Source organism: Glycine max, chromosome 18 (assembly GCF_000004515.6).
Source record: "Glycine max cultivar Williams 82 chromosome 18, Glycine_max_v4.0, whole genome shotgun sequence".
NCBI lineage: Eukaryota > Viridiplantae > Streptophyta > Magnoliopsida > Fabales > Fabaceae > Glycine > Glycine max.
In genome coordinates, this window is record NC_038254.2 from 7,258,310 (window position 1) to 7,273,601 (window position 15,292).

The following is a 15,292-nucleotide window of genomic DNA, read 5'->3' on the forward strand; positions in this document are numbered from 1 at the left end:
GTGTCTTGTTATGTACTCCTAAGCGCCCCAGGGTGGTTTTTCATTGACATGGTACCACATTGCATATAGGATTGAGTCTTAGCATAACTGTTGCATATGCTTGCTAATTGATGTGTTATTATATCTTGATCGAAGTGTGGGATTCTTGTGTAATGTGATTGATGATTGAAAAGTGAATTTTGAATGACGAAGTGGTGAAGTTACGTGAGCTATGTTTAAGCAAGTGGTATCTCATTTATATAATATGTATATTTAATTGTCTTGTTTCTCTATTAGTTAGGAATGTGATAACTCACTCCCTGTGTGTTGTTGTGTTTGGATCCTGTGATGATCTTGAACTTGTGTTCGGGAGAGCAGATGAATAGGTGGATAACTATGAAGAACCTCATGCTAGAGGACACGGGAACACAACGCTCTGATAGGATGTGACATTAGGATATAGGTTATATATTAATTGTATGAAGCTTAGACGACCTTGTTTGAGTCGAGAATACTTTATTATTTATTTGGATAAGTTTGAATATGATGTAGAAGAAAATGAATGTGAGCCTTTTTCCCCTTTGAAAGGCTTGTAAAAAAATATATTTTAAAAATACTTTAATTAATATTTGAATTTTTTTTTCCTTATTAGTATATATGTGAGGGGTAGAGGGTGTCACAAGGTGGGCATGATAAATTGTAATATTGAAATCATTAAATTGTGATTGAAATTGTGTATAAGTGATAAATTGAATATGTGATGAATTGTGGGATAACATGTTGCTTTGAAATTATAATATTATTATTGAGATTGAGTATAAGTGCAAATTTGAACATCTGTTCATTTGTAAGATACACATAAACATGTGATGGTGGATTGTGACATTATGAGAAGTTAAATCGTGGACATGGGATTTGGTTGTGAATAAGTGTGTGGTTAACACTTGATGTGACAATACTTGTGTTTTGAGCTGTGAATTGTACAATAATCCGACTGGTGTTTACCTTGCGAAAAGTGTTTATGCACAGTGTTAAAAGGAAAGTGTAGGATTCCTAGTTAGGAACCTAAAGTGTTAAATTGTAGCGCAATGTGTTAAATGTGTTTGAAACACAAATGTGAGGTCATGGGTATTGTATTCATGAGCATTGTTTGCATGCAAAAAAATTATTTTAGGGGTTGAACTTGTTGAATCAAGAAAGTGAGACCCTAACGGATTCTTCCGAGTCTAGGCCTTGGGGGTATTCCTTTAAGCCTATGTTGATTCCATATAGTTGAAGCATTCTCGCAAAACAAAGTGACTCTGACTGGTCATCTTATTATTTTACTTAGTGAGAGTGACCTGTCATACTCATTGTGTGGTGTGTCTTGTTATGTACTTCTAAGCGTCCCAGTGTGGTTTTTCACTGACATGGTATCACATTGTATATAGGCTTGAGTCTTAGTATAATTATTGCATAACACTTGCTAATTGTTTATTATGAAATTGATGAGTGTTATTGCGTCTTGACCCAAGTGCGTGATTCATGTGTAATGTGATTGGTGATTGAAAAATGAATTTTAAATGATAAAGTGGTGAAGTGACGTGGATTGTATTACGTTGAGCTATGTTATAAATACTTCCATAATTTATTTTGATTATGTTTTTGTTTATTTGTATTTTTTTAAAAAATGTGATAGCTCACTTTCTGTGTGTTATTTGTGTTTGAATCATGTGATGATCTTGAACCTTGTGTTCGTGGGAGCAGATGACTAGGTGGATGACTTTAAAGAATCTCGTGCTAGAGAATGCTGGGACACAATGCTCTGATAGGATGTGACATTGGGGATGAGTTTTCATTTTAATTGCATAATATTATTTTATTTTATTTTACTTCGTTGATTTAACAAAATTTATTTTGTAAACTTTGATAGTCTTGTTTTGAATCGGATATATTTTTAATAAGTTTTATTTGATAATAGTGAAGTGAATGTGAATTTTTTATCAATGTGAATTTGTTTATCAGTATTTTTATATGTTTTATTTATTTATATGTATGTTGAGGTAAAAAGTATCACAAAAAATATGCATAGGCAGAGATGCACATCGCAAATTCTAATTTTTTGTTGTCACGAGGTAAAAGATATAGTGATTTAATTAGTTACCCAAACTAGTGTATTAACAATTAGGCGGGTGAACATTAGAAGAAAAAAACTTATATTCTCTTGTATCCTTTTCTAATTCTAATTTCAATTCTGCCAAATAGAATTATTAATAATGAATTTTTTTATAGCAAAGGTAAAAAAAACTAAATAAAATGGATTTCATCTCTAGTTAACAGGAGTATTCATTTTTTTTTTCAATCAAATACAAATATTTGATTTTCCAAATCAAATTATGCCAAGAGAAATTTAGAAAATAATTAATTATACACCCAAAAGTACAAAATATCACATGAAAGGGAGGAGGGGATTTATGCTTTGTTTGGTTAGAGAAGAAAAGAGAGGAAGTGAAGAGAAATTTTAAAAAATTAAGGTGGGTCTCACATTTTTACCTCTTAACTTTAATTTAAATATTTTTCTTATTCTTTCTTCTCTTTTATTCTTTTTTACCCAACCATACTCACTCCTAAAATTGAATGTTATTTGTTGCATGGATAGAAAAGATATAGATATTTGACTTTGTATATTTTATATTTAATTTGAATTGTTTGTATTTTACATTTAATTAAATTTCCTCATTTTTAAAAATAAAAATAAGATATATTTGTTAAATATTTAAAGGGTCTCATTTCATTATTTTTTTTGTCCAGAAAGGAATCTCATTTCATACTTAATAATATTTGTCATTTTATGTCATTTCTTTTTTATTTTTCTCTACAAATTGATATAAAAATCTATTAACTTTCTATCCTTCAATTTTTATTTTTTCTTTTCTTTTCTTTTCGTTCTCCCTAAACCATATGGCCTAACTTTCTTTTCACTAAATAACATAAAAAAAAACTATCTTATTATATCCATTTTTTTTAATATATTTTCCCCTTTATTTCTCTTTTCATTTTTTCTACACGCACCTCTTACTTCACTAAAATCAGATGTGGCCTCACTTTCTTTGTCATTTTATGGCATTCCTTGTTTTTTTTTAACAATTGATATGGAAACCATTAACTTTCCTTTTTCTTTTCATTTTTTCTACTTTCTTCAATAAACTAGGATATGGCCTTGCACAAAGGATAATAATTTATGAAATTTCCAGTAAAAAAATCAGTATCACTACTTTCAAATTGCATCAAACAGTGGAAAAATAATCACTTTAAAGCAACTCCAAGAAATATATAAATGGCCATGATTAGGAAAAAATGGAGACATATCTCAGAATTAAATTTTTTTAACAGATATTTCTAATAAAAATAACAAACTAATATTTATTAAATAAAAATTTAAAGCGACTTCCCTTAAAAAAATTTACAAACGAATGAAATGGAGATTGAACAATCCCAACTAACAAAAACTTCTAATTAAAATATAAAATTTTCTTTTCATTTTAATATGTTAAATTGTACAGATGATAATTTATGCAATTTCCAGTCGAAGTACAACCCTATTCTACTCTTGACAGGAAGCAAAACCCTTCTCAAATTGAAACAAACAGTTAACAAAATGAAATTTGTTCTAACTTCTAACATTAAAGAAAATCAATTACAAAATAATGAATAGAATTGAACCAACCCAACTACAAAATTGATCAATAACAATCAATTATTCGTCGATCAATGTGGCAAATATTAAAAAAATATACTCAAAAATAATCCTATGATGCCTCAGATCATAGCCAAAGCGACCCAAAGTGCCACGCCACCCAAAATCATCGGAGCCCTGCATTTGGAACTTGAACCCGATTCATCACCAACCGAACCCCGTGAACTTTCCGGCGAACTCGCCGGCGCAGTTCCCGGCGAGGCACTGCTGGATGGTAGTGTGATTGGTGAACCTGCCGGCACGGCCGATGAAGGAATTCCGGCAGGAGAATCTGGCGTAGGCGCCTCTGCCACCGGCGGAGTACCGACCGGAGAACTCACCGGAGCAACCGTCGGCGGAGGAGTCGCTGGGGATGGAGCCGGTGGCGAAGAGACATTGTTGGAAGGGCTGGAAGCTGGAGGAACCGAAGATGGTAGCTGAGTGGCCGGAGACTTCGCCGGAGGGGCAGTCGCCGGCGGCGGGGTGGACCCAGATGGAGAAACTGCCGGAGATTGTGAAGGCGGTGATAAAGTCGGAGACTTTGCAGGAGGCGCCGGATGGGTCGCCGGAGAGGGTGGTTTGGCCGTCGGCGACGAGGGTGATGACTTGGGTGAAGGGGCAGGAGCATTGTCTGCGTGAACCGACCACATGAATAACAATGCGAACACAAAGAGTGGAAGGAACCTATTCATCATCATCATGATCATGAGTTTGGGGTTTTTGATGATGATTCTCAGAAGTACGAGGAAGTTGTGAAGTAAAGATTGCACCAAAATCAAACAACGTTAAAAAGTGTTTGTGATGTTTGAAAGTGAAAGTGGAAAGTATGTTTGGTAAATCGTTGGTTTGGGGAATATATAGGATCGGAGTGTGGGAGCGTGGGGAAACCAAAATGTGACCGTTGCGATGTTTGACCGGCTATAGCCAGTAAAATAGCCGTTGGTGACTTGGTGGGATGGTAAAACCTTAAACCTGGTTAGATACTTATTACTACTTACATTCGCTCAATTAAGATAATAAAAGAAGGATCAGACTGAAAAGTTTGGATTAAGATCCATGTAGTTGAACATTGTTGTATGGCATTTAAATCATGCATTTCTCACTTTAAATTATGTACCTCCTAAACAAAATAAATAAATATGTCTTTCCATTTATCTTTTATCTTCTTCCTCTAATAACATGTATCATCCTCCATTTGTCTTATACCACTTTAAATTAGTTTTTTGTGTCTATTATTTTCGAATAGAGAAAATACTATTTCATAATAGTTATTTCAAGAAGGTATATGTATCTCGGGACAACTATTTCAAAATGCCGAAAAATTATTTTGGAATGATATTTTTTCTACTCTTAGATAATTATTTTGACATGCATATATACTTCGGAAACAATTATACCAAAATAAAAAAAATCATTCCAAAATAGTTTTCCCAAAAAGTATTTTTCTATTTCAAAATAGTTGTTCGAGAAGTGTGTATATGTATTCTAGGAATGGTAATGGATAGGGTTGGGGTAGGTCCTATAGTACTCGTCCCCAAACCTATTTCAAAAAAGAATCCTATACTCGGATCCATACCCACACGAGTAACTACTAATCCTCATCCTCAATACTTCTAGGTACTCATATACCCATATTTGCATCCGCAACTCACACTTTACTTTTTGTATAAAGTTAATAAATCAATAAAAAATAATTAACAACAATGACTACAAGTAAATTAAAAATGTATTCTTAAATTTAGAAAATATAACTTTAAAAGCATCCACACATAATATTAAAATCAAGCAAGCAGAAGATTGATTCATTCGAACTCAAATCATAAATAAACAACATTACAAAGATAATCATCCAATTTGGGCATAACGATTCTTAAAGTTTATAATGTTCTAATTACTAAACAAAAAACTCTAATTAAACTTGAACATCATGTGGTGATGATACTCTTTAAGACTCGTAAAAAAGAATACATTAAAACTAATTAGTTTATAATTATATATTATAAATTATAAAAAAATGCAAATGGATAAAATATTTGACCTCATCATCAGAATCAATTTTTCCATGTTTTTTGCAGACATTATCTCCTAAATCTATATATTGCATTGGTCCATTAATACCAACAGAAACTATAACATGATAATAAGGGTAAGGATAGACTATCAAAAAATAATAAATTAAAACTACTAATAGAAGATTGGTAAAAAAAATTAGTCACAAATGAAGGGATTAGATTTAGGGTTCCATTCCATTACTTTATATCTTTATTACTATTAGAGTATTAGTCACAAAATTAAAAAAATGCATAATTATTTTTTCACATAAAATCGTATAATATATATATATATATATATATATATATATATATATATATATTATTTACTAATGTAACACATTATAATTATAAATAAATAAAAATATATCACATGTGTTAGGTGGATACTATAGTACATGTACCCACACTCATATCTACATAAATTTGTGAGTAAATATATGCTCTCGTACCCAGCCCCAATATGCAAGCAATTATTTTCCCCGCTTGCAAATATCTTTGTGGATACTTATAGGATTCAGGTACACTTTGTCATCCCTGTGTATTCTAGTGAGGTTAATGTGAAGGACTTTAGAAAGGATAGTCCGAGGATATTTTAAAATGGAGAGGTGTAGAATTCAAATGTTTTTGTTGTACCGTTTATTCAACCTTTTGGGTTTGTGTGAAATATCATAATATTATTGTTCGTTTGTTTTGGATTTGTACTAATGTTGTTTTATTATGGGCTTGTATTATTCATTTGTTTTTTGCGTGTAACATTGACTGAACTACTAGTATCACTACCAACTTTGCTAATAGCATTAGCAACCATGGTAAAATGATCATTTTATCCTTTTGATTTTCCTACACCCCAAACCCATTTCCTTTCCTCTCCCATTCCTCCATCATGGCACCCCCACCATTTCCCTCCCTCTCTCACATTATTTTCTCTTCCTTTTTATTTCATTGGATATATGTGAGATTTAGTAAGGTTTTTGTTATTATCCAATGGAATTTGATTTCTTTAGTAAAATACACAACGAAATCATATTTTCATCATATAAAAAAAATACACAATAAAAATGAATAATATCAACACAGATAATCATAACTTAGAAGGAGTGTCATAATAATCAATTTATTCTACAGAGTCATAATAATCAATTAAGAGATCTCTATATAAGTATAAAGACTTCTTATGATAAAATGGCTCTAGATGGTTTAACTACATTAACACTGCAACAATACATTATACAATTCTTTTAGCACGTATTATATATATATATATATATATATATATATATATATATATATAACAATTATTGCAATGCTTTTGTTTTAGATATACAATTCCTTTTCATTTTGTTAGAATAATTGTAAGGCTTTAAGCTATTTGTAATTTTTCTTTTTATTCTTGTTATGTGCCATTAATTTCATAAGGACAACAAATATTAGATTCTCCTTTAAGAAAAACAAAGATTTCATTCGTTTTATTAGGATTATCTCATTAGATATTGGCTTAAATATGTTTTCCTACTTAGAATAGTTCATTTTGTTTTTACTATTTAAACTTTACTTTTTTTTAATTTATTACCTAATTTTTTTTCATGTTTTAGTCGGGATCCGTTAAAGCTATTATTAGAGTGATCCCTAATTACACACACGCTCACACTTTATAAATTAGAAATTTTTTGAAAACAAAATCAATTTTAGTTTTGAGTTTTAGTTTATTTTTTGTTTCTAGTTTTCAAAATATATTGTAAATTGAAGATAAATGAAATGAGTCAATTGTTTTATCTTATCTCACACTATTATGAAATAGTGGTGGTGATGGGTGGGGGGTGACAACGGGTGTAACATCCCTTGATTATCGACTTCTCAGTGGCTCTCACAATGACACTTCACATGGTGACATTTTACTCAACATGTTTATTGGTCAGAACTCTTCGTAGGTAGTCCTTTTCGAGACCTCGAAAACCAACTTTGACACTACTCGACTGCTCTCAAGTTTATTAATTGTTCCCACAAACCAACATCAAACTTTTTAGCGTATTGTGTTCTCACTCACACGCTTTCTGGAAAAATTTTCAAAAGGTCACTTATTCCATAACTACTCAAAGTCAAACGCACTTAACTGTAGAGTTCTTAAGTGATATACTACCAAAAAGTAGATATATCTTGTTGGTATATGTAATGTTAATTAGTTTCTTTAAGTCATCTTCAACCGTACAGTCTCATATCTGTATAGTCTCTAGATCCATCTGATTTTGATGTGATTCTTTCGAGATGTTACAGTGAGAGTGGTCACGATTGCAGTTGTGACAGTAGTGATAGTTACGGTGAGAGTGATCACGATTATAGTGGTGACAATAGTAATAATGAAGACGGTGGTGACAACAATAGTAGCTGCGATGACAATAGTGGAGGTAGAATAGTGGTGACGACGATGGTGATAAGTGAAATAGTGACACTGATGATGGTAATAGTTGTAGAGGTGGGGGTGTAATGGTGATGATAGTGAGAATGTGCTTTTTAAAACTAAAAACAAAATTCACAAAATCTCTTCCTTGGGTTTGAAAATGAATATAAATTTGTTTCAAAGTTGAGTTAAAAATCATTTTAGTTTCATTTATGCTGAACACATTTTATTTTGAAAATTATATTTGAAAACAAAAAACTTGCAACCACTCAACAGGCCTTAAATAACAAAATTATACTACCATATTATATATATATATATATATATATATATATATATATATATAATATTATCTATAACTATTAATAAAGACAATTACTCCATTTCGTGTATACATTTATTATTCTTAATTTATTCTTCAAATAATTTTTAAAAACAACTTTCCAATCACAAGTAATTACTATACAATATTTTTTCATTACAAAAATTATTTACAATTGTGTTTAACTAAAAAATAATAATTAAGGCACAAAGGGCCTATTTTTCAATTAATATCAATAAAATTAAATACTACGCTAATAAAGTACTACTTTTCAAATCTAATTTATTTTGAGATACAGAGATAAATGTAAAAATATATGAAATAAAGAAAATCACTTTAATTATTCTCAGGGATCATTTGATAACAAAGAAGTTTTTTCATATCCGAAATAATCAATATGAATCATGTTTTTTAAGAATAAATAAATTTTCTTGGTTGACTATTAAGAACATTTAGATAAGTTGTCTACAAATTAAAGAGTTACAAATATTTTCCTATCATTTTAATTATTTCATATTTTTTAATTTAATAAAGAATAAAATAATATCATCTATCATGATACAAACAAGGCCCTGACAATGCCGACGTGGCATTGCCAATGCCGACGTGTCGCACTGCCAGCGCTTCTCATTCCCGCCCAAAAATGTCTTATCGGTTGCCATTAATTGCTTTTGTCGTTTTGTACGTAACCCTTCAGTTAACGATGCACCTTTTCAAATTATGCACTATTTTCGATGTCCCACGCTTTCCATTGCTACACGTCTTTCCATTTTCCATTTCCGTCGTGGCTTTTGGTTTTTGTTGGGTTTTGAATGCTCTCCCGTTTCGATTAGCTCTCCTTTGCATTTATCGTTTGACTCACCGTAGGTGCTCTATTTTCCTCATTTTTGTTTTTGCTATTCAGCTTGGTTTGCCATGTATACACGCCTTTCCATTTTCCATTTCTGTTGTGGCTTTTGGTTTTTGGGTTTTGAATGCTCTCCCGTTTTGATTAGCTGTCCTTTGCATTTATCGTTGACTCAACTTAGGTATATCGGTGTATATTACGTGTTTTTGTTATGCTACATGAGTTTTCGCAAGCCAACAAGACAAAAGGTTCAACCTTTGTTCATTTTGTCATTTGTTTATGTTTTCCTATACCAAGGTTTTCCATTTTTGGCTGTGAACCCTTTTGTTTTTTATGCATGTGCATTCTTTATAAGGTTTTCTTCCTCATTTTTGTTTTTCCTATTCAGCTTGGGTTGGACTGTATGTTGAGGTTTGAATATCGGTGTATATCGATTTAGGTCTTTTTGATGATGCATGTCTATCAGTGAATACGTTTTTGTTTTATTCTTAAGTTTTTGCAGGACAACGATACAAAAGGTTAGACCTTTGGGCATGTCTACCAGATTTGTTGTGTTTGGTCTTCGTTTTAGGTCTTTTTGATGATGCATGTCTATCAGTGAATACGTTTTTATTTTATTCTTAAGTTTTTGCAGGACAACGATACAAAAGGTTAGACCTTTTGCCATTTTATCATTATGTTATCGTTTCCTAAAGGTTTAACCTTTGTTCATTTTGTCATTCGTTTCTGTTTTCCTATACCAAGGTTTCCATTTTTGGCTGTGAACCCTTTTTTTTATGCATGTGCATTCTTTATAAGGTTTTCTTCCTCATTTTTGTTTTTCCTATTCAGCTTGGGTTGGACTGTATGTTGAGGTTTGAATATCGGTGTATATCGGTTTAGGTCTTTTTGATGATGCATGTCTATCAGTGAATACGTTTTTGTTTTATTCTTAAGTTTTTGCAGGACAACGATACAAAAGGTTAGACCTTTGGGCATGTCTACCAGATTTGTTGTGTTTGGTATTCGTTTTAGGTCTTTTTGATGATGCATGTCTATCAGTGAATACGTTTTTGTTTTATTCTTAAGTTTTTGCAGGACAACGATACAAAAGGTTAGACCTTTTGCCATTTTATCATTATGTTATCGTTTCCTAAAGGTTTGACCTTTGTTCATTTTGTCATTCGTTTCTGTTTTCCTATACCAAGGTTTTCCATTTTTGGCTGTGAACCCTTTTTTTAATGCATGTGCATTCTTTATAAGGTTTTCTTCCTCATTTTTGTTTTTCCTATTCAGCTTGGGTTGGACTGTATGTTGAGGTTTGAATATCGGTGTATATCAGTTTAGGTCTTTTTGATGATGCATGTCTATCAGTGAATACGTTTTTGTTTTATTCTTAAGTTTTTGCAGGACAACGATACAAAAGGTTAGACCTTTGGGCATGTCTACCAGATTTGTTGTGTTTGGTATTCGTTTTAGGTCTTTTTTATGATGCATGTCTATCAGTGAATACGTTTTTGTTTTATTCTTAAGTTTTTGCAGGACAACGATACAAAAGGTTAGACCTTTTGCCATTTTATCATTATGTTATCGTTTCCTAAAGGTTTGACCTTTGTTCATTTTGTCATTCGTTTCTGTTTTCCTATACCAAGGTTTTCCATTTTTGGCTGTGAACCCTTTTTTTTATGCATGTGCATTCTTTATAAGGTTTTCTTCCTCATTTTTGTTTTTCCTATTCAGCTTGGGTTGGACTGTATGTTGAGGTTTGAATATCGGTGTATATCGGTTTAGGTCTTTTTGATGATGCATGTCTATCAGTGAATACGTTTTTGTTTTATTATTAAGTTTTTGCAGGACAACGATACAAAAGGTTAGACCTTTGGGCATGTCTACCAGATTTGTTGTGTTTGGTTTTCGTTTTTGTTTGGGTTGGTTTGGTATGTTTGGTTTTTTCACTTCTTTATCGTTTCCTAAACCCAGATTTGTTGTGTTTTGGTGTATGCCATGAAGCCAAAAGGTTCGACCTTTATTGATGTTGTGAACCCATGTTTTAGTACTTTTTGTTGTTGTTTTCATTTACTTTGGCTACCCTCATTTTTGTTCAATACTCTTTAATTTGGTTGTCTATTGGCGGAGAATAACCAAGTAGCCAAAGAGAAGACCTGCAGGTTTGTTCTTTCCTCATTTATTTTTTTCAATCCTCTTTTATTTGTTCAATGGTTCACATAAACTTTTTCTTTGTAGTCATGTCTCGCAAAGAAAACCTCCTATGTGAACTGCACACAAAGAAAGGTACTTGAAAGATTGTCGTGTGAATAACTTATATGTGGCGTCTTAACAAACATAATGGTCGACAATCCATTGAGATGGTGTTGATGGACCATACGGTAATTTAAATGTTGTTCAGTTTAACAAGTTTATCATCTTTAGTTAACTGACAAGTGTCATTTGTATTTGTTGCAGGGTACAAAGATTGGGGCAACTCTATGGCAAGAATTGTTCCCTGAATTTGAGCCCAAGTTGCGTTGTGGTGGTGCATATGTTATTCAAAACATGAAGGTTGTTGATACTCATTCTGACTACAAAGTGAGTGCAATTAAATATTTGGTTTATTTTGTGAAGACAACGTCTGTCAAAGAGGTGGACAGACCTGAGATTCCTCCTAATGTTCATGCCATTACTTCATTTGCTGATATAATTTCAGGCGTTGCAAAACCTGATACTTTAGTTGGTATGCAATTTATTTTTTTGGTAGGCATCATTGTTGTACGCATCATTAGTTGGTATGAATATATTTAACATAATTAACATTACTCTGTTTGCAATGTAAATATATATTGTGGGTGTTATTGCTGAAGTGATTGAACGCAAAACAGTTAATCCAGCATACAGAGTGACTATCAAGTTGAGAGACAACAGGTCTGTTTAATTTTAATCCACCTCTGTAGTATTATGTGATCTGTAATCAAATTTAATTTTGTCATTCTACCCCAATTGAGACCCAAGATGTATGTATATGTTTTGTTATGTTATAGTCATGTTGAGATCATCATGACTGTGTGGGAGGAATATGCTCTTCAGCTGGATGATGCTATTGAGAAAAACCATTTTGTGCAAAAGCCATTGGTTGTTATGCTAACTCTTGTTAAGATCAAAGAACCCAAGGGTCAGTATTAAGTCGTTCTCCATTTATTAAATGTTTCATTGTTAACTTCAATTTATGAATGCATTATATGAGTTATATTTTTTGCAGACAAGTATCCCCTCAGTGTACAAAATATAAAGCATGGTTCGAAGTTGTATGTGAATGGTGACAAAAACGAAATTCAACAGTTCCATGATAGGTACAATGAATGATTTGAATTTGTTTGCTGGGTTATTAAGCAGTTTGGTACATGTATACATTTAAATTGTTAATTGATGCAGTTTATGTGTTCCATTTTATATTGGCGGTCTAGATGATGAGGGTGGTGTTTCTCAGTCACAGTCTACCCAGAATTGCCAAGATAAGTTTTTGCATAATGCTTAAATAGTGAGCTTTGGTGAAATAAAGACTCTGCAGCAGGTGAGTCTATTAAGTGTTGTTAATTTAAAATGATGAGAGTTGTTATCATTTTCAAGTATTACCACTTAAAGGCATTGTTTTTAGATTATTATTATATTGATTTTATGAACTTAATCTGTTATGATATTATCAATTTGTGATGAACTTAATGTATAGTTAGTCGAGGACTTTGTTATGATATTTCTAATTTCTTATAAATTTTCAAAATGAATTAAACTTATTTAGGATTGTTACTGTTTGACTGTGGGCATTGTCGATGAGGTGATGATTGATACACCATGGAGTTATGACAGTTGTCCATATTGTACAACCACTTTTGATCCATTAAAAATAGGTGCAGCCTGTCGTTCGTGCCAGAATCATGTTACTCACACTATTCCAAGGTAACATTTATTTTTTTCCGAATACGAATTGAATAGTTATTCGAATTTCTGTTCTTTAAGTCATCCAGATTCACTGTTTTCTGTAATAATGCTTTGTTGGTCTAGGTATAAGTTAGTTGTCAAGATGGAACAGAATGGGGAGAAGGCGAACTTCCATTTTTGGGATGCAGTATGTATCAAAATATTTGGTAAAACTGTAGATGAATGTCGTCAAGAGTTGATTGCGGTAAGTTATTTATATTACAATTATATTAGAAAATGATCAATGAACACAAATGTGTATTTAAAATGGTTTTTTATTTGTAGAGTGGTGATGAGATCAAGGTGTTCCCTGCGTGTGTTGATCAATTGTTGGGTAAAACTTGGGTTGTGAGATTCAAACACCGTATACAGATGCACCAATCATCTGTGTTGGATTTAGTGAACAGGAACATCATATACAGTCAGTGATATCCACGCTAGGTCTACAGGTAATAATAATTTGTCCATGTCAGTGTAATTCGTAGATGTTAAAAAAAAAAATTCTTATCAATCTATTCTTACTTGCAGGATGAACAATGTTTAAGCAACAAGTCAGCTGATGTTGGTGCTGCATCTTCATCACAACAAGATTACCATCCTACAGTAGACATTTTATTTATTTGTTTTTACCGGGAATCACTTTAATTATTATTGTATATTTATTTACTAATAATTGTTATTTACTAATAATATATGTATTGTTACACAGCCTTCATTGTCACAGTCATCTGAATATGATCCTGGAAATGCTGCCTTTGTAACTCCTGCAAAAAGAACGTCCGATCAGCAAGGAAGTAGTCAGTTTGATAGTGATGACTTCACAACATATGAGCTATCGACCAACAAGCATATAAAAGCTGAGTAATTAGTTGTTATTTTGATTTAAAAAATTGTAACTTTTTAAGTGATGTATGTATTTTATGTTTCACATGTCATACCTTTTGGTTTGAACAATGTGTGTATGTTATGTTTGAAATGTCATACCTTTTGGTTTGAACAATTAGGTCATCATTATGATGTATTTTGTGATGTGGAACAAGTTTAATTACCAATGTATGAAGAATGAATTGTATGAATGTTACAACTTATGTCAACATCAACCTTGAGTTATTTTATAAAATAGTTAATGTAGAATATGATAATAACAAAATAATAACTTTAAAATTGTTCATAATAAAATGCGGATATAAGATTCATATTAAAATACCAAACATTAATGTATTTTAATTGTTGTTGAAATTTCACTGAAATTATATAACGTTTTGTGTTGTGTTTTAATAGTTTTATGCATTGTATTAAAATGAAATTAACATTGTTGTCAAATTCAAATTTGTGTTATGAATTTGTTCAGTAAATTTTATGTATTTCATTTTCGTAAACAAAAGTTCAGTTTTATTATTTTAGTATATAATTTTAATAATATGGAATGTCATACTTTTATTTACACATGCAGGTGTTTGAAGGGTTTTATGCATTGTAATACAAAATTGTTGAGTATTATTATCTTAATATATAATTTTAATATGGAATACAGAATGTGATTCTTTATTTACTTACAGGTTTTCAAGTACAAACGTAGGATTTAAAACTTCACATATCATGCTGACGTACTTATGAAGGTAACGTATACTCATTTATAAAATCCAGCCAAAGGATCATCTTGGAAATAGTACATATACACAGGTATGCTCGATGCCATCAAAAGGATCATGGGCTTATAGCTATAATAAGTCTTATGGGTACAAACGTAGGATATATATCAGTACATGTAATTAATTGGCCAGTTATAAAGTACAAATGTCAGCAGGTGCAAATTTCCAATGCACAATATATGTGTCGAAAGTTGTAGTGGTCTAATCATTATTGGGGGGGTGAGAAAGGTACTCATTATTATTACAGGGAAGTGTAAAAGCCTCCCAACTAATACACATCACCAGTATTAAATATATTAATTTAGTTTATATAATTAAGAAAACATTTATTATTATGAACTGTTAATTAACTGTTGATAGTCGCGTTATTAAATAGTATT

The 15,292-nt window shown here is 31.6% G+C and overlaps 1 protein-coding gene and 1 long non-coding RNA gene across 2 annotated transcripts; one reads left to right on the plus strand and one right to left on the minus strand.

Moving 5' to 3' along the window:
• Positions 1 to 3,474: 3,474 nt before the first annotated feature.
• Positions 3,475 to 4,520, minus strand: LOC102663430 (lysine-rich arabinogalactan protein 19). The gene has a single exon (XM_006602068.4). The coding sequence runs from the start codon at positions 4,399 to 4,401 to the stop codon at positions 3,778 to 3,780; it is 624 nt and encodes a 207-aa protein (XP_006602131.1). The 5' UTR covers positions 4,402 to 4,520; the 3' UTR covers positions 3,475 to 3,777.
• A 9,143-nt stretch (positions 4,521 to 13,663) lies between these two features.
• On the plus strand, positions 13,664 to 14,190 carry LOC121174030 (uncharacterized). The gene is made up of 3 exons (XR_005889717.1): positions 13,664 to 13,709; positions 13,789 to 13,863; positions 13,970 to 14,190. It is a non-coding gene; the product is annotated as an uncharacterized lncRNA (long non-coding RNA).
• Positions 14,191 to 15,292: the final 1,102 nt, after the last annotated feature.